This window comes from Mesocricetus auratus, unplaced genomic scaffold, assembly GCF_017639785.1.
Source record: "Mesocricetus auratus isolate SY011 unplaced genomic scaffold, BCM_Maur_2.0 Super-Scaffold_100018, whole genome shotgun sequence".
Classification (NCBI taxonomy): domain Eukaryota; kingdom Metazoa; phylum Chordata; class Mammalia; order Rodentia; family Cricetidae; genus Mesocricetus; species Mesocricetus auratus.
This window is the reverse complement of record NW_024429199.1, coordinates 50,224,293-50,244,577: the sequence shown is the minus strand read 5'-3', so window position 1 is coordinate 50,244,577 and position 20,285 is coordinate 50,224,293. Positions and strand designations below refer to the sequence as shown.

The following is a 20,285-nucleotide window of genomic DNA, read 5'->3' as shown; positions in this document are numbered from 1 at the left end:
CAGAGACGCAGACAACGCGCGTAGGGCGAGACTGCGCCTGCGCCCTGGATGCCGCCCCATTCGTGGGCCCCGGCGGCCAATCCCGGCGAGGGGCGGGGCTCCCCGAGGACCGCCCCGGTGACTGACAGGCGGAGCCCCGCCCCTCCGTCGCTGCCGGCGCCCGCCCCGCGGCGGCCGGTGCCGTCAGTCGGCGTCCGAGTTCCTCCGGCGGCGGCGGCGGCGGGATCCGGGCCGTGCGCGCGCTCAGGCGCAGGCGCGTGCAGCCAGCCAGGCGTTCCCGGCGCAGCGCGTGAGACCCCGGGGGCCCCGGCTGTGAGCGGCGCCGCACCCACTCCAGCAGCCCCGGCCCGCGGGCTCCTCAGCCTGTCTCACAGACTCCTCAGCCTCTCTCAGACTCCTCAGCCTCTCTCACAGACTCCTCAGCCTCTCTCTCACAGACTCCTCAGCCTCTCTCACAGACTCCTCAGCCTCTCTCTCACAGACTCCTCAGCCTCTCACAGACTCCTCAGCCTCTCTCAGACTCCTCAGCCTCTCACAGACTCCTCAGCCTCTCACAGACTCCTCAGCCTCTCTCACAGACTCCTCAGCCTCTCTCAGACTCCTCAGCCTCTCACAGACTCCTCAGCCTCTCTCTCACAGACTCCTCAGCCTCTCACAGACTCCTCAGCCTCTCTCAGACTCCTCAGCCTCTCACAGACTCCTCAGCCTCTCACAGACTCCTCAGCCTCTCACAGACTCCTCAGCCTCTCTCTCACAGACTCCTCAGCCTCTCACAGACTCCTCAGCCTCCTCACAGACTCCTCAGCCTCTCACAGACTCCTCAGCCTCTCACAGACTCCTCAGCCTCTCACACAGACTCCTCAGCCTCTCTCACAGACTCCTCAGCCTCTCACAGACTCCTCAGCCTCTCACAGACTCCTCAGCCTCTCACAGACTCCTCAGCCTCTCACAGACTCCTCAGCCTCTCTCTCACAGACTCCTCAGCCTCTCACAGACTCCTCAGCCTCTCACAGACTCCTCAGCCTCTCACAGACTCCTCAGCCTCTCTCTCACAGACTCCTCAGCCTCTCTCTCACAGACTCCTCAGCCTCTCTCACAGACTCCTCAGCCTCTCTCACAGACTCCTCAGCCTCTCACAGACTCCTCAGCCTCTCTCACAGACTCCTCAGCCTCTCTCAGACTCCTCAGCCTCTCACAGACTCCTCAGCCTCTCTCTCACAGACTCCTCAGCCTCTCTCTCACAGACTCCTCAGCCTCTCACAGACTCCTCAGCCTCTCACACAGACTCCTCAGCCTCTCTCACAGACTCCTCAGCCTCTCACAGACTCCTCAGCCTCTCACAGACTCCTCAGCCTCTCACAGACTCCTCAGCCTCTCTCAGACTCCTCAGCCTCTCTCTCACAGACTCCTCAGCCTCTCACAGACTCCTCAGCCTCTCTCTCACAGACTCCTCAGCCTCTCACAGACTCCTCAGCCTCTCTCAGACTCCTCAGCCTCTCACAGACTCCTCAGCCTCTCTCTCACAGACTCCTCAGCCTCTCTCTCACAGACTCCTCAGCCTCTCTCTCACAGACTCCTCAGCCTCTCTCTCACAGACTCCTCAGCCTCTCACAGACTCCTCAGCCTCTCTCAGACTCCTCAGCCTCTCACAGACTCCTCAGCCTCTCTCTCACAGACTCCTCAGCCTCTCTCTCACAGACTCCTCAGCCTCTCACAGACTCCTCAGCCTCTCTCTCACAGACTCCTCAGCCTCTCACGGACTCCTCAGCCTCTCACAGACTCCTCAGCCTCTCACAGACTCCTCAGCCTCTCACAGACTCCTCAGCCTCTCTCAGACTCCTCAGCCTCTCTCTCACAGACTCCTCAGCCTCTCTCTCACAGACTCCTCAGCCTCTCTCTCACAGACTCCTCAGCCTCTCACAGACTCCTCAGCCTCTCACAGACTCCTCAGCCTCTCACAGACTCCTCAGCCTCTCACAGACTCCTCAGCCTCTCTCTCACAGACTCCTCAGCCTCTCTCTCACAGACTCCTCAGCCTCTCTCACAGACTCCTCAGCCTCTCTCTCACAGACTCCTCAGCCTCTCACAGACTCCTCAGCCTCTCTCAGACTCCTCAGCCTCTCTCTCACAGACTCCTCAGCCTCTCTCTCACAGACTCCTCAGCCTCTCTCTCACAGACTCCTCAGCCTCTCACAGACTCCTCAGCCTCTCACAGACTCCTCAGCCTCTCTCCCTCCCTCCCTCCCTCTCTCCCTCCCTCCCTCCCTCCCTCCCTCCCTCCCTCCCTCTCTCTCTCCTCCCTCCCTCCCTCCCTCCCTCTCTCTCTCTCTCTCTCACACACACACACACACACACACACACACACACACACACACACACGCACAGACTCCTCAGCTTCTCGGGAGCCCCAAACGCCCTTTGGTTTAGTCCCAAACGCACCTGCGTGGAACCAGCCCACCCTCTGAGGAACCCGGGTAGCTCGCCACAGAGAGACCAAGTTTCCACGCTGGGAACCTGGGCTCTCGGTGTAGACGCTCTCCCCTGGACTCTCGGTGTAGACGCTCTCCCCTCTCCCATGGACTCTCGGTGTAGACGCTCTCCCATAGAATCTCAGTGTAGACGCTCTCCCCTGGACTCTCGGTATAGACGCTCTCCCCTGGGCTCTCGGTGTAGACGCTCTCCCCTGGACTCTCGGTGTAGACGCTCTCCCACGGGCTCTCGGTGTAGACGCTCTCCCCTCTCCCATGGGCTCTCGGTGTAGATGCCCTCCCCTCTCCCCTGGACTCTCGGTGTAGACGCTCTCCCCTCTCCCTTGGACTCTCGGTGTAGACGCTCTCCCACGGGCTCTCGGTGTAGACGCTCTCCCCTCTCCCATGGGCTCTCGGTGTAGACGCTCTCCCCTCTCCCCTGGACTCTCGGTGTAGACGCTCTCCCCTGGGCTCTCAGTGTAGATGCTCTCCCATGCCCCCGAGACCCCGAACACCCTCGGTGCTGACCGGACCTCCCGCCACGCCTTCAGATCAGCTTCCATCGTCTTACGCGCGGTCCTCCAGCACGACTCCAAACACCTTCCAGTGACAACCCTCGAATCCTACCGACGTCCAAAGTCCCCAAACCCTGTCTTGAAGACCCCGCCCTAAAAATGCACACTGCCCGAGAGACTCCCAGTTCCCACCACCTGACACAACCCCGGTCCTTAACCCGCCGTAACCCTAACTTAAAAATCCTCACACCTTCATCGCAGGGACTCCCATCCCTTGTCCCCAGGATCCCTGAATCCACTGCCGTGAAAACATCTCTCCAAGACCCAGCACGGTCAGGCGAGAGCCCCGAGTGCTCTGCCCTCACTCCTAGGTTCAGGTGGAGGGCAGGTGAGGGGGACCCGATGCAGGCTTGGTGCCTAGGGTTAGAACCACTGCACCCTTACCAGCCTACTGGACCACAGAGGTTAAAAAAAAAAAAAAAACAGACAGACAGACAGACAGACAGACAGACAGCCGGAGAAAACAGCAACCCGCTGTGCTGGCCGCCTGGCTTCCCAGCCTCCAGCTCCTTCCCCCGTGCTGGTGGGCCTCCTGCTCGCTTACGAGTTTCTTCTCCGTTTACGAGTTTCTTCTCCGTCCACAGGACCCCGGGGAAGTGTTCTGCACCATGAGTACCAACGAGCAGGGAGGGATTAGTCCAGCGGGAGATGCAGAGAGGCCCAAGGTACAACAAGGCTGTCCTAGAGTCAGGAGAATCATGGGGTGTGCAGAAGCAAACAGATGACCTTGGGGGGACCACAGACTCCTGGCCTACATTACCACGCTGGTTTTCCTGTGACAGGATGGGGGGGGTCCCTGATGTGTGAGAGGAGAAAGGCTCATTAGCAACTGCTTTATCATCAGGATCATCCAGGGTTTGCTTAAAGGGGCTCCTGGGATGGGGAGGAAATCTTGATCACTGAGGCCGCCCCAGGGTCCCATGCTCTGCCCTGCACGGTCTGTTTTTTTATTTTTGTTTTTTTCCCTCCAGGTCAAAGATGAGTTCAAAGATATTTCCATACACTTCTCCAAAGAAGAGTGGGCAGAGATGGGAGAGTGGGAGAAAATTCGCTATAGGAATGTGAAAAGGAACTATAAAATGCTGGTTTCTATAGGTAACGAGAAGTTTTGGGTCAGACCAGCCTAGGTAAAAAACCTCCAATCCCCCTGGTTTTTTTTTCCCCCCTTTGGTGTGCTTCCCAGGTATCTAGAGTGGCCTTGTTCCCTGTGGAGACAAGTGTAGAGGAAACTGGTGTGTGTGTGTATATATCTGGGGCTAAAAGTCAACACAGTACAGGCCATGCCAAGATCCCATTTCCTTTCTCAGAACCCACCTGGCCTGTGATACTTTTCTTTTGTTGCTTCTTCTAGGGCCTGCTTCGTTTTGTTTGTTTGTTGGGTTTTCCGAGGCAGGGTTTCTCTGTGTAGCTTTGGACCCTGTCCTGGCACTCACTCTGTAGACCAGGCTGGCCTCGAACTCGCAGAAATCCGCCTGCCTCTGCCTGGGATTAAAGGTGTGGGTGGTGCCACCAATGCCCGGCTGGCCTGCTTCCACTTTAAGAGGAACATTTTGCTTCTTTGCAGGTCTCAAAGCCCCCAGACCAGCTTTCATGTGTTACCAAAGGCAAGCATTCAAGCCCCAGATAGATGACAGTGAGGACTCTGATGAAGAATGGACGCCTAAGCGGCAAGGTGAGGGGTCAGGATTTATACGTACCTATTTGGAACCAGGCCACATTTAGGTTTCAGAAATATCCTCAGAATTAACTTCTGGAAACTGGGAGTTTTTCCCCTCAAGACTCAAAGGCCAACAAGCAAACAAGATGCAAGGCAAAATTAACTAAGAAGCTATTCCTGTATGTTTTAAAATATCTGAAAATTATGTACTATATATATAATAAGTATGAAATATAGACAAATGTGGGCATAAACTAGAAATGTCAAATCTAGAATAGTTAGCACAAGCACCTGTTCTGATTCCCTTAAACCCTATACTAATTTTGATATTATTTTAATTCAGCAAAATATGGCATTGACATTTTGATAATAAACACATCTGTAGGTTATTTGAGGTAATATAAACTTCTATTTTTTTGGGTTTCTTTGAGTCTTTAATTTCTTTTGGAAATGTGTATCTTGAATTCTAATTGATCTTAATAATAAAAGCCTGGAGTCAGATATTAGGGGGTGAAAGCTGAAAGATCAGAAAAGCAGAGCAGCCAGCCACTAGAGCTCTTACCTCTAGGAAATCCTCAGACCGAATTCAATGAGTTCCTGTCTCCTCCCACCTTATATTCCTCTCTCTGTTCAGCCATATCCCTTCCTGTCTTCATCTCTCTACTGCTAGGATTAAAGGCTTGTGACTCCCAAGTGCTGGGATTAAAGGTATGAGCCACTACTGCCTGGCCTCTATGGCTAACTAGTATCTCACTCTGCACTCTGATCTTCAGGCAAGCTTTGTGAGATCACGAACAAAATATCACCACAATAATGTTTTGTCATTTTTGGTTTCCAAATCTTTTAAATCCTTGGCTAAGTTTACTACTAACTATTTTTATTCTTTTAACCTTTGTAGATGTGGTTTTAATATTTTTCCTTCCTGGATTGTTTATTGTGGGATTTTTAAAAAGTGTTTATGTCCTGCAATTCTTAGTGGAACCTTAAAGGATTTCTGTATAAAATACAATGTAATTTATAAAATTACTTTCTTCTTTCCAAGTTAAAATGACTTGTCTTTCTTTCTTTCTTTCCTTCATTCCTTCTTTATTTTTTGTTTTTGTTTTTGTTTTGTTTTTGAGACACGGTTTCACTGTGCAACTCTGTAGACCAGGCTGGCCTTGAACTCACAGAAATCTGCCTACCTCTGCTTCCTGAGTGCTGGGATTAAAGACACCCCAGCTTTGACTTGTATTTCTTCTTTCTTTCTTTTTTGGCCTGCTTGTGCTAATCAGGACTGTTGGTGTTATGTTAAATAGAAATAGCAAGAATGGGGATCTTTGCATGCCTGTTGTGACCACAGGGGAAAGACTCCCATGTTTTCAGTTGAGAACAATACTAAAAATGTCCTTTTACTGCATGACTTTTTTATGGGTACTTAATTTCTTCTTGTTCTTGGTTTATTCAGTTTTTTCCCTCATTGCAGGTCAATTGATTTATTTACTTGAAAATAAATGCAATAGATATCTCATGAGCACAAGATAAAGAGAAGATGAGTTTTGTCTACTTTTGAATAAACCTAAAGAAAATCATCAATGCCCCCAATAGAAAGATAGGGTTTATCATATTTTTAAAAATTTCCATATCATTCTTGCCTCTTCCTTGAAGTCTTCACTCAGTTTTTCAGAATTCTCTGTTCCTGTTGAGAATCCCACGAGTAAAAATATGTACCAACCAAAACACCCATTTCTCATCACTTTCCAGGTAGTCCTCCTTGGGTCCCTTTCCAAGTGAAGCACACTAAACAACAGAAGGTAAGTCCTTCCCAGGTCCTACAGACAAAAATGCTCCCCATGGATCTAAGCACAGATAAGAGAAGGAGAAGCAAAGACTTCCCTGCGAACATCTGTCTTTCCAGTCTCTTTTGCATCTTTTCTCATCCTTATCACTATTTGAATTTAATGAGAACATCAACAGTATTGACTGGACTTGTTTTATTTTCACAGTATTTCAGGTTGTAAGTATTTTATATTAACATACCCTATGAGACAGGAAGTAAATTATAGCCACTTTATAGATAAGGAACCGAAATGTCCAGTAATAATGCCTGAGATCATAGCAAGCAGTGGTGCAGTCAATTCCAAATTCTCTCTCCAAAGCTCTTTAAAACTTAGTATTATGGGTGGGAGAGATAGCTCTTCCAGAGATCCTGAGTTCAATTCCCAGCACCCACATGGTAGCTCACAACCATCAACATGCCAGAACATTGTATTTATAATAAATAAATAAATCTTAAAAGAAGAAACTTTTTTAAAAAACTTAGTATTATAAAGTCATAGCGTTAGCCATTTCATATCACTCACCTCAGTGTTTCTACCTCAGTTTTTTTTAGTGCCATGTCAAAGTGGAAAATACACTAATGTACTTTGAGGATAGTTTATAAATACAAAGAGAATTTTTACTTTGGATGACAAGATAAAGGAGATATGGTCCTCCCCCTCATAGAGACTCATTCTGAAAGAGCAGCTGTCAGCCCTAAGAAGATTCAAGTTTGACAGCAATAGATCCACAAATAGGAAAATGAGTTAATCAGGCATGGTGGTGCACGCCTGTAATTATGTGGAAACAGTGTCAGAAGGAAATACTGTATGTTTGATGCCGGCCTAGTCTACATAAGGATCCCCAGATCAGCCATGGTACACAATAGTGCATCTTGGGATGGGGAAGAGAAAATGATGTAAGACTTCCATATAGGCATACATTATTCCATTGAAATACCATCTGTGGGAGAGACTGTGAGAGAAGTCACTAATCTCACATTAATATTATATTTAATTGCACATGTTCTATTCAGTATCACAAAAGAGCATGTATAGAGGTTGGAGAGGAGGCTCAATGGTTAATAGTACTTCTTGTTCTTCCAGAGGTCCTGAGTTTGGTTTCTAACAGTATAGTTCAAAGCTGCAATTAGCTCCAACTCCAGGAGATTGAATGCCCTTGTCTGATCCTGACAGAACCTGTGCACATGTCATACTCACACACAGAAGTGAAAATAAATATTTAAAAATGAACAATTAGCTTGTAAACACATTTATGATTGAGAAAATTAGTGAATTTTTTCTGGCAAAATTAGTCCAAGAACTAGTTAATCTAATTCCACAGTCAACCTAAGAATGATGGTTCAGATCTGTAATTCAAGCACTTGAGAGGCTGAGGTAGAAGTCCTGTGAGTTTGAGGCCAGCCTACATGAGACCCTGTCTCAAATAAACAACCTAATTCCAGAGTCAACTAATTCCGACATTCCACTTTGCAATTTTAGCATCACTTAGTTAGCTGTATAGGTACATTTCTGCTGGCCATCTCTTCCTTCTCTTCCCAAAGTTACTGTTCTGCTCTGTCACTTACTTTTACAGGTGTGTTTTATCTTTGTTTTTTACATTTCTCATCTCATCAAATATCTCCTACTTTATAGATATGCCCTCTTTCTCTCTGTAAGCCTTACCCTCTTCATTTACAAACTTTGCTGACTTTCCAGCTAGCCTTCCCAAATATCCCCCCCTCTAGCTGGAAATGAAGCCTGAAGGTAGAGAACCTAGGATATGGCCTCTTGCCCTAAACTCACAGTCCATGTAGGTTCTTCCTTTTCTCTTATTCAGACAGTACACACACACACACACACACACACACACACACACACACACACACACACACACACGTCAAGGATTTTTCACTCGTTAGCTAAAGTAACATGTAAAACCATGTGGAAAGGCATAGAGAACTACAGAAATGCCTGTTGTGTTTTTGTGTGTGCCTCTAATTAAAGGAAACACAGAGAATACAGAAAGTGTCTGGACCTGAAAATTTGCTGAATACGAGTGACTCAGAACATGCCCAGAAACCAGTGTCTTCTCTTGGAGAAGGAAATGCTGTTGGACAGCAAGCTGGGCAAAAACCAAGTAAGAGTAAATAATTTGGGAGCTTTAATCCCTTTAGGTTGGTTACCTTGGAAGGTTGATGAGAGTGATCTAGAATGGTCCACAGTTTAGTGAACTTCAGATAGTTCTGAACTTGGTCTTGTCTAAGCTATGGCATTGGGAGTGGACATGCCATTAAGTACTGTAGCAGGACTGACTTTAAAAACATGCATTTGAGCTGGGCGTTGGTGGCGCACACCTTTAATCCCAGCACTTGGGAGGCAGAGTCAGGCGGATCTCTGTGAGTTCGAGACCAGCCTGGTCTACAAGAGCGAGTTCCAGGACAGCCTCCAAAGCAACACAGAGAAACCCTGTCTCGAAAGACATACATTTGGGCTGTTATTCACATGGAGGGACCAGGGCTTGGGCAATCTGTAAGCTTCTAAATGTTAATATGTGGAAATAAGGGTATGATAGCTCCTATGTTGCTTTAAAACAGCAAGTGAAGAATAAAACAACCGATTCAGGCAAGGTGTCCAATAAATCTTCTCTGTGGCAACAGGAACCAAATTCTCTCAATGCTGTGCTCCCAGGCCTTTGCTCAGTGCCTGATCTGCAGCGTGCCATCAACAAATACTTCCTAAATGAATCAACACATGAATGAACCATTTTAAGTAGAAGATGTGGTCAAATAGAAATTAAACCTGAAAAGTCAGAAATTAAAATTGGATTAGGCATCTGTAGTCAGCTGAAGGCACAGTTTTAGCTTCTTTTATTTCCCCTGGTTTTTTGAGACAGGGTTTCTATAGCTTTGGAGCCTGTCCTGGAACTCACTTTGTAGACCAGGCTGGCTGCGAACTCACAGAGATCCACCTGTCTCTTCCTCCCAAGTGCTGGGATTAAAGGCGTGGGCCATCGCTGTTGGGTGAATCTTAGTTTCTTTAAACAGAAAGTTAAAGGGGAAGCAGAGTATACAGAACAATATAACTTTATAGCAATAAATGTCACATTTTCTTTTAAAAATTTAAAGTCAATCTAGGTTTTTAAAGATTATATTTTATTGGGTCTAAGTGTCTTCCTCCATGTATGTACCTGTACTACGTGTGTGCCTGATGCCTGCAAAGACTGGAAGAGAGTGTTTGATTGCCTAGAACTGGGATTATAGATGGTTGTGAGACACTGTGTTAATGCTGGGAGCCAAACCCAGGTCCTCTACAAGAACAGCATGTACTTTAGCTGCTGAGCCATCACTCCAGACCCAAATTTTAGATTTTCCTCAAGAAACAGGGATAAATGCTCCGGACTTACAAACCTTAACTCACCTTTGTTCTCCAATCCAGAGCTAAGGAGAAAGAATGTTGAAGTGAAGATGTACAGTCTTCGAGAGAGAAAGGGCCTTGCATATGAAGAGGTCAACGAGCCACAGGATGATGACTACCTCTGTAAGTGTCCATCAAGGCTTTCTCGTGTAGAAGGCTGCTCTGCTCTGATATAAAGGCTCATCTGGATCATGTGGGGCCTCCACTATATCTACTCTAGTGACTTCGGTGCAGACTGAGAGGGAATGACAGCGGTGCTGTGGTCTTTCTGAAGACCTTCAGATCTGGGAATGTTCACACACCTTCACTAATCCCTACTGTTCTTATCTTAGATTGTGAGAAGTGCCAGAATTTCTTCATCAACAGTTGCCCCAACCATGGGCCTCCCATATTTGTAAAAGACAGTGTGGTGGACAGCGGTCATCCCAACCGCTCAGTCCTCAGTCTGCCCCCTGGGCTGAGAATTGGTCCATCCGGCATTCCTGAGGCTGGGCTTGGAGTATGGAATGAAGCATCCGACCTGCCAGTGGGTCTGCACTTTGGTCCCTATAAAGGCCAGATCACAGATGATGAAGAGGCAGCCAACAGTGGCTACTCCTGGCTGGTGAGAAATGCCTCCTTTCCCTCCATCTTCCGTTTCTGCCGCCCCCCCGCCCCAATCCTTTCTGTGATTCCAGTGTGATAGACTAGGATGTGGTAAGGGGCAAAATGACTAACTTTGTGTGCTGAATGGTCTTTGCACAATCGTGGAGGTCCTGCTTCCAGAACTAAAGGTGAGTGGGGATAGGGTGGCCCCCAGGAAGCGCGTGTGCATGTGATGACTCAGAAGCATCAAGTGGGGTCTCCGTAAGAGGCTGACCCAAAAGTCAGGAAGCACTAATGGGAGTGGGGTGACGTGATTTAATTATTGTCATCCCAGAGCCTTAACGTATTTTTTTTTTCTGAAACTCAGATCACCAAGGGGAGAAACTGCTATGAGTATGTGGATGGACAGGATGAGTCCCAAGCCAACTGGATGAGGTAAGGCCATTAGGTCTCTGGGTTCCAGGAAAGACTGTCACAAGACTTGTCCCTTTCCCTTTCATCACGGCCCCCTCTGTGGTTCCCATATGCTTTGCTTATCTTTTTCTCAGCATAGTACTTTTTCATATTGTGAACAGTCAGGAAAAAAAACAAGTTACTAATATTATCGTTAACTTTATCAAAGCACAAATCTGCTCAGCAAAATTGGAACAATGAGGCAAACCTTAAGGGGCCTACATCCATTGAAAACATTGGGTTTACAGTTTATTCAATATTTATGAAGCATTTATTTTGTGTCCCAGTTCAGAAAACAGATTTTATCACTTGAGCAGGTCATACAACTTGTGTCCTTACAAGAGGCATGTTACAGATAATTTACTATATGAAAGTTTGGTGGTGATCTTTTGAGAAGTACACAGTGCTGAAAAAACCTACAACAAAGGACCCTCAGTCTGTGAGGACAGGGGATGTCCTTGGCTTCAGAGACATCCACACTGGAAGGATTTAGCTTTGGGTACTGTGCGCCCTTTTCTGTGGAGGAGTCTTAGAAAATATAAACAAACTACTGTTTTTCTATTATTTTTTTTTAGGACAAGGCAGCCCAGGTTCTTTCTCCTCAAGCTCCCTATGTAGCAGAGGGTAATATTAAATCTCCTATCCCCATGACCTCATTTTCTGATTATAGGTATGCACCACCATATCCAGTTTTATGAGGTGCTGGGGATGGAGTCCTGATTTTTGTGTATTTAGGCAGGCACTCTTCTAACTGAGCTATATCTTTAGTCCTATTTTCTGTGTTGTCTGGCTAAGAGACCTCTAAATTTCTATGGTAAACTGGGCTATGGTAAAGTGGGAAGAAATTTCAAACAAACTTGGGATCAGTGTAGGATGAAATGTAAGAGTCTAGAGGCAAAATATATGGACAGTGCCAAGCTCCAAGGTATAAACTGGAAAAGTTAGTATTTAGAGAAGCAGAAAGTCACTGTTTGTCACCAGTAAAGTTGGAAGTCTGAAACAGTTTTGAAAGCTGGGCTCTTGAGGAAAGAAAGGGATCGGGGATAGAGGTGTAGGACTTGGAGCTATGATGTACATAACATTAGGGAAAAGACAGATGGGGACATAAGGTTCTTTGAAAAGTGTGGGAGTGGAAACTTTGAAGCATGGAGGCCCTGAGCATGAATCAGGGGCTAGGTGCAGATTCAGAACTGCCTGCCTGGTATTTCCTTCCTTTTTGTGTCTACTCTAGGTATGTGAACTGTGCCCGGGATGATGAGGAGCAGAACCTGGTGGCCTTTCAGTATCACAGACAGATCTTCTATCGAACCTGCCGGATCATCAGACCCGGTTGTGAGCTTCTGGTCTGGTATGGGGATGAGTATGGCCAGGAACTGGGCATTCAGTGGGGAAGCAAGATCAAGAAAGGATTTGCCACAGGAAGAGGTGAGTACTACTTTGGCTCCTTAAAAAACAAAGAGAAGGAGGAATTCTCCTTGAAAATGTTCATGTTTCAACTCTTTTTTCCTTAATGATTTATAGTAAACAAAAGTTAAGTTTAAATCCATTAGAGAAAAATGAAAATTTCAAGCACTTCTATAGGAGGTACAATCTCAAGTGTTAAAAACTTACCTTAAAAGAACTTCCTAAAAATCAGCATCTAGAGCACTAGTAATACAAGTAGTAAAAAGGAGGGTGGGGAATGTGAGAAACATGAACACCCTTTTAATCTTAGTACTTGGAAGGCAGAGTCAAGTGGATCTCGAAAAACAGACAAAGAAACAAAAGCAAAACAACAACAACAAAAAGAAATAAAATGAAACATGAACAGGATCCCTCAAAGGCATTTTTAGAAACAGAATCCACAGCAAGGAACAGACACAAACCTCACCAGGAATGAAACCCTGGATACAACAGAAAGCAACTCAAAGGCAGAATAAATTTAAAAATTAAAAAACAAGGACACATGGGGGAGGGCGTAGGCCCTGCCCTGGATGATATGACAGACTTTGGATATCCCCCATGGAGGGCCTCACCCTCTCTGGGGAGCAGAGTGAGGATGTAGGGGGGGCCTGGGGAGGTTGGTTGGGGGGGAGGAGGGGAGGGAGAGGGAGCTGGGATTGACATATGAAGCAAGCTTGTTTCTAATTTTAAAAAATATAAAAAATAACTACAACTGGTGGGATGGTGGTGGCACATGCCTGTAATCCCAGCACTTGGGAGGCAGAGGCAGGGGGATCTCTGTGAGTTCCACGCCAGCCTGGTCTACAGAGTGATTTCCAGCACAACCCGGACTACACAAAAAAATCCTGTCTTGCAAAACCAAAAACTACAACTCAAATCTCCAGGTTTTAGCTGGCTTAAACCAGATGTTACCCACTCTACCCACCCCAGATTCAGAATGAAATGTGAATCAAACACAGGCAAGAGCTGCAAACTTTCAGAACTCTTCACCCGAAAAGGTCAATATCAGGGGAAAAAAATATGTTATGTTATTTATTTATTTATTTATTTATTTATTTAATTTGGTTTTTCGAGACAGGGTTTCTCTGTGTAACAGTCCTGGCTGTCCTGGAACTCACTCTGTAGACCAAGCAGGCCTCAAACTCACTGAGATACGCCTGCCTCTGCCTCCCACGTGCTGGGACTAAAGGTGTGTGCCACCAACACCTAGCCTAAGAAAATATTATTTTGTTCACATTGTTGTGCCCAAGTTGCAAAGTCTCCAGAGACCACCAGGAAGACTGCAAAAGCAAGGCTTTAATGAGAGGGACCCCCTGTGGCAAGCTGTTGCAGTAGTCTCCAGAGGGAGTAAAGTTCCCTGTCTACTGCTAGGTTTTAAAAGTTACAGGATTACATCAGTAGGTACAAGTTGGTTTCTGATTGGTTGACATTTGGAAACAATTAGGATAATTTCTCAAAGTCATATTTTGGCATGAAGTACCTGTGTACCGATTATTTTCGTTGGTCAGTGCTGAGAGGGAACATTCTGTGGTTTCTATGGCATTGTCTTGTTACTTGCAGGTGGCCTGTAGTTCATAGAGACCAATAGTTTTCAGAACTATATCCTGGAGACTACAGGGGAGGTTTTGATCCCCCCTGAAGTTTCTTTTGTGGCCAAACAGTTCCCAGGAACCAAGTATCTAGAGGCTGTGGGGGAGGGGCAGGGGCGGGAGTTTCTTTGTGTTCAGTGTTGGCCCTAGACTCCTGGAGACCAGAGGATCTGGAGTTTCCTTGTGTCAGAGGCCTACGTGTCTCTTCTGTAGCCTGTCATGGCTACTAAGGCAGGGGGCTGAGTGAGGGTCTGGTCCTTTCATTTCTAAATTACTAGAAGTGAAGCCCTTGAGTTTAGTTTACCCCTTTCACACATAATATACCTATTGACATGAAAAAGCAGTATGTCAAGGAGGATTTATGAAAGGTATATTTTCAAATATTTAATATGTGGAACTTGAAATGATTGGCTTCACAGCCTCCTGGTGTTCTGAATTGGGGGCAGTTCTACACAGTGGTTGTCAAACTGCCTTGTTCTGCTCCTGACAACAAAACTGGTGATTCTCTCAGCACCTCCTTCTACAAATCATAGTGCTGCAAAGATTCAGAAAAGAATCCTCTTTGTTAAAAACATTTAAAAAGTATAGCTCCTGTCCATTTACAATGAGAACACATAGGACAGACAGGGTAAGCTGCCAGTGTGTACATGCTCAGGTAGTTCTCTCCCCCACTCTGCCTTGACTACTTCAATATCAAGAGGACGCTCTTTTCACTCATACGTCTGTAGTTACTTCTATGGCCTTTGTTTAGGATATGATGAAACGTTGTGAACTGAGCAATCTCTAATTTTTGCCTACCCACCAAACTAATAACTTTATAAAAAAAATTAAAACTGGGTGAGTTCAAGGCCAACCTGGCTAACTTACCAAGACTGTCTCAAAATAAATACAGGATTGGGTGTTGCCTGGTATGTGCAAGGCTCCTGCCCCTCACTCCCAAAAAGAAGAAAAACAAAATTTAGCTGGGGATATAGTTCTGTGATAGGTAACTGAACAAGACCCTTACTTCCATAGGCAGTATCACAAATAAAAGTGAGGGAAGGAGAAAGGGGTGGAAAGAAACAAAAGAAAAACAAATGGAGAGGGGATTAGTCTGTACATATTTTAGTAAAGCCTAGAAAGATTTACCTGGAACAGATAGATTCTAATCTAATGAACTGATGTTTGGTACATTTCTAAACTGGTAAGAACTTCCAAGAAATGGTGGCAGTAAAATAAGTTACAGAAAATAGAGGTGTGCACAAACACACTGTAGACAGCAGATGTGCACAATAAAAGCATGTACATGCCATTAACATTCAATAGTTCAAATCATGATTTCCTAACACGTACACAAGATTTTAAAAATAAATCAATGATACAGAAGGCCAAGAAAATATAAGAAACTAAAACACAATGCAAGAAATAAATAACTGCAGATAGAACTTTTCACCTATGGTGGCACATTTAGATAGATGCTCTATTATAACAAAGGCAGAATAAATCATCTGATGATGTTCTGTTTACTAACGGTGTTAACTTAATTTTTTTTTTTTTTGGTTTTACGAGACAGGGTTTCTCTGTTTTGGAGGCTGTCGGTCCAGCCTGGCCTCGAACTCACAGAGATCTAGTAGGTATATAGGAATACCTATTTTTAAAGGAACATTCATGTATTTTATTTTACTTTTTTTAAAGATTTATTTACTATGTATACAGTGTTCTGGCATGTTTACAGCAAATCTCATTACAGATAGTTGTGAGCCACCATGTGATTGCTGGGAATTGAACTGAGGACCTCAGGAAGAGCAGCCAGTGCTCTTAACCTCTGAGCCATCTCTCCAGCCCTAAGGATATGCTTTGAAACAGGAATTTTCTTTTATAATTGAAAAGGGATAAGAGTAAATAAAGTAAGCATGAATGTTTGGTGTGAGGCCTGAGGAAGGAGTTAACTTTCATTTTAAGATTTCTGGGCTGGGCGTTGGTGGCACACACCTCTAATCCCAGCACTCGGGAGGCAGAGGCAGGAGGATCTCTGTGAGTTTGAGACCAGCCTGGTCTACAAGAGCGAGTTCCAGGACCACCTACAGAGAAACCCTGTCTTGAAAAACCAAAAACAAACAAACAAACAAAAAATTCTGGATCACTGAGAAAGACAATTCCTGGCAGCAGAAGCCAGGGTATTTTAGTCAATAGGACCGAGAACACACGACGCCTTCTCGAACCTGAATTCTACTTCCTGAAGGAGAATCCCCCGTTGAATGTGTATTTTTGAAAGAGAAGACAATTTTGGATTCACACGTTCTGCCTTTATCTACCCAGTTGCTCACAGTTGTCAATCTTCTACTTGGATGGATTCCAATTTGACATATCCATTTCCCTTCTTAGGAAAAACCATTAAAGGAAATTCCACCTACGCCAGGAAGTGTTGCTATATCTCAGTAGAATGAAATGGGTGCAGAGAGCGCATGGGGGAAAGGTGCACAGGGATTTGAGTCAGTGGGTGAGGAATAGGGTTGTTGGGTTACGATAGGATATAACCTAGAAGATACTTGTAGTTTGTAGGGTATGCTCACCGCCTGCACCATTTATATCAGAAGTAAAGTTTCCTCTGATCCTACTTGGAGGACCATAGGCTGACTTGTAGAAAAGGCCCCTAATATGAGCTTTTATAGATTTCTGTAAAAGATATAGTAAATAAAATGGGATAAGGGAATGCATTTGCCGTTTGTACCTGATGGGAGACAACTCGTGTTAGTTGTTTGTCTTGAGACAAAGTTTCACTGCATATACCAGGTTGTCCTTGAACCGAAGTGTTGAGACATGAACCATCAACCCCGGCTGAGTTTTGTGTTGTTAACACATGAAGACTGAGTAGTGGGATAGGCCTGACTACATAGAAAATCAGATGCCTGGGCAGTTTGTTTATTATATTCACTCTAACCAAAAACTTCTTTCCACAGAATTAAGGACAGAGATCCATCCTTGTCTTTTGTGCTCTTTGGCCTTCTCAAGTCCAAAATTCCTCAGTCAACATGTGCAATGGAATCATCGTACTCAAATCTTCTCAGGAGCATCTTCAATGATAAACTCCAAGCCAGGGGATCCTCATCCAGATCAGCTTCAGGAACAGAAACATTTCAATTCACACAATGAAAATGACAAGGCCAGAAGTCAAGAGGTCAAAGGAAAGTCCAAACCCATGCATAAATGGACAAGACAGAGGGTTTCAACAGCCTTTCCCACCACACTCAAAGGACAACTGAGATCTGAGGAAAATAAGAAAACTATGGAAGAAGTGCTCAGAACCGGCCAGAAAACAAATACAGAGGACACAGTCAAATTGTTTATTGGATCAGAAATCTCAAGAATTGAAAGAAAATGTGGGCAATGTTTCAGTGAAAAGTCAAATGTCAGTGAGCACCAGGAGACACACACGGAGGAAAAGCCCCACGTTTGCAGGGAGTGTGGGCGGGGCTTTACACTGAAGTCAGACCTCATCTGTCACCAGAGGACACACACAGGGGAGAAGCCCTATGTTTGCAGGGAGTGTGGGCGGGGCTTTACACTGAAGTCACACCTCATCAGGCACCAGAGGACACACACAGGGGAGAAGCCCTATGTTTGCAGGGAGTGTGGGCGGGGCTTTACACGGAAGTCAAACCTCATCTGTCACCAGAGGACACACACAGGGGAGAAGCCCTATGTTTGCAGGGAGTGTGGGCGGGGCTTTACACTGAAGTCACGCCTCATCAGACACCAGAGGACACACACAGGGGAGAAGCCCTATGTTTGCAGGGAGTGTGGGCGGGGCTTTACACTGAAGTCAAACCTCATCTGTCACCAGAGGACACACACAGGGGAGAAGCCCTATGTTTGCAGGGAGTGTGGGCGGGGCTTTACACTGAAGTCAGACCTCATCAGACACCAGAGGACACACACAGGGGAGAAGCCCTATGTTTGCAGGGAGTGTGGGCGGGGCTTTACACAGAAGTCAAACCTCATCTGTCACCAGAGGACACACACAGGGGAGAAGCCCTATGTTTGCAGGGAGTGTGGGCGGGGCTTTACACTGAAGTCAAACCTCATCTGTCACCAGAGGACACACACAGGGGAGAAGCCCTATGTTTGCAGGGAGTGTGGGCGGGGCTTTACACTGAAGTCACACCTCATCAGACACCAGAGGACACACACAGGGGAGAAGCCCTATGTTTGCAGGGAGTGTGGGCGGGGCTTTACACTGAAGTCACACCTCATCAGACACCAGAGGACACACACAGGGGAGAAGCCCTATGTTTGCAGGGAGTGTGGGCGGGGCTTTACACTGAAGTCAGACCTCATCAGACACCAGAGGACACACACAGGGGAGAAGCCCTATGTTTGCAGGGAGTGTGGGCGGGGCTTTACACTGAAGTCATGCCTCATCAGTCACCAGAGGACACACAAGAAGGATGAGAAAGCCAATGGCAATAAAACCACACCTCAGCAATCACAGGAAGACAAATGTAGCCTCTAAATATCTTCCCACTTACTTTACTAAAACTTCTGACAAGTCCACTGATTTTCTAAACTTGAGTATAAAATTATCAGAAAATCTCCATTTCTTTTCTTTCGTCGTTTCTTTTTGTTTGCTTACTTGTTTTTAGAGACAAGGTTTCTCTGTGTAGCCCTGGCTATCCTGAGACTTGTTTTGGAGACCAGGCTGGCCTCAAAATCAGATCTGCCTGCCTCTGCCTCAAATCTTCCTACCTCTGCCTTCTGAGTGCTGGAATTAAAGGCATGTGCCCCACTACTACAAATTTCCATTTTCATGATGTGAGCTAGAAAAACAACAACAACAAAGAAAGCAGAAGAGGGGGCTGGAGTGGTAGTTCAAAGAGTAAGAGCACTGGCTCCTCATCCAGAGGTCCAGGGTTCAATTCCCAGCACCTACATAGTATCTCACAATTGTCTGTAACTCCCAGACCTGACACCCTCATACATACACACAGGCAAAAACACTAATGCACAAAAAAGCAGAAGAAGGGTTCTTGGATATTCAAAGGATGTCTGTCAGTTCTTTCCCACGCAAGTCCCTTCTACATTTTGTTTGTTTTTATGCTATTTATTTATTTAGCTTCCTGGTCTAATAAGTTTGTCTCCATACAAGTCTGAAGCCCAAGCACCTCATTCCCCATTAATCACTGGAGGCAGAAAAAGTCAGAAGGGCATTAGAGAATGCATATTCTGAGCTCAGGTCTTTGTGAAATTTCAGTCCCTGGAAAGGTATAAGTCTGAGGTCACTACAGTTATAGTATTAGACAATCAGCCAGGTAGGCATGGTGACACACACCTTTAATTCCAGTGCTTAGGAGGATGAGGCAGTTAGATTTCTGTGATTTCAAGGCCATTCTGTTCTACATTGTAAATGTCTAGGACAATCAGAGCTACATAGAAAGACACTATTAGAAGAAAAAAAGAGTACTAGATAATCAAGTCTGGGACCCAAGGAGAACTATCTGAGATTTAAGTCATAACTGAGTGTCTTAGTTATGGTTTCTATGGTGTAATAAGACACAATGACCAAAAGCAAATGGGCAAGGAAGGGGTTTATTTTAGATAGATAGATAGATAGATAGATAGATAGATAGATAGCAGAGAATTACTTAGCCCTTACGAACAGAATCATGGTATTTGCAAAATGTTTAGCAAAATAATCCAGACTCAGAAACACAAGCATTGTAGATTATCTCTCATATGTGGAAATCTAAACAAACAAAAGACATGAATGTAGAGGAGGGTCTGTCAGGGAATAAGGTAAGGGATTAGTGAGCAGGACAAATGTGGGCAGTAGGGAAATAAATACTATCAAAGTATCTTACCTGAGTGAAAATCTCACAATGAAACCCACTATTTTGTACAATTAATACACACTAATTAAAATATAGAAAATGATACCTTTTGAAAAGACTACTATGGGCCGGGCATTGGTGGCACACGCCTTTAATCCCAGCACTTGGGAGGCAGAGGCAGGTGGATCTCTGTGAGTTCGAGACCAGCCTGTTCTACAAAGTGAGTTCCAGGACAGCCTCCAAAGCCACAGAGAAACCCTGTCTCAAAAAAAAAAAAAAAGACTACTATGGAGTTGGGTGTGCCTCCATCACCCAACTCCATATCTAGACTTCTCACATTTTCCTCCAAATTTTAGCCTGGTGACTATTCACTACCACCCTATACTTGTTATCCCAATACCCACAACCCGCCAGATTTAGCTTGGTTCCCACAGCCAATATACCAGCCTAGTCTGGCCTTTCCTGCCTTCATTACAAAGGAACTTTAGGCTTGGG

At 45.6% G+C, this 20,285-nt stretch overlaps 1 protein-coding gene across 1 annotated transcript; it reads left to right on the top strand.

The window, feature by feature from the left end:
- The first annotated feature begins 207 nt into the window (after positions 1-207).
- On the top strand, positions 208-18,559 carry Prdm9 (PR/SET domain 9). Its single transcript, XM_040728338.1, has 11 exons — positions 208-289; positions 3,628-3,708; positions 4,015-4,138; positions 4,608-4,715; positions 6,444-6,493; positions 8,504-8,636; positions 9,935-10,036; positions 10,246-10,517; positions 10,866-10,933; positions 12,183-12,376; positions 16,923-18,559. Exons 2-11 carry the CDS (start codon positions 3,652-3,654, stop codon positions 18,473-18,475), a joined length of 2,661 nt encoding a protein of 886 aa, XP_040584272.1. The 5' UTR covers positions 208-289; positions 3,628-3,651; the 3' UTR covers positions 18,476-18,559.
- Positions 18,560-20,285: the final 1,726 nt, after the last annotated feature.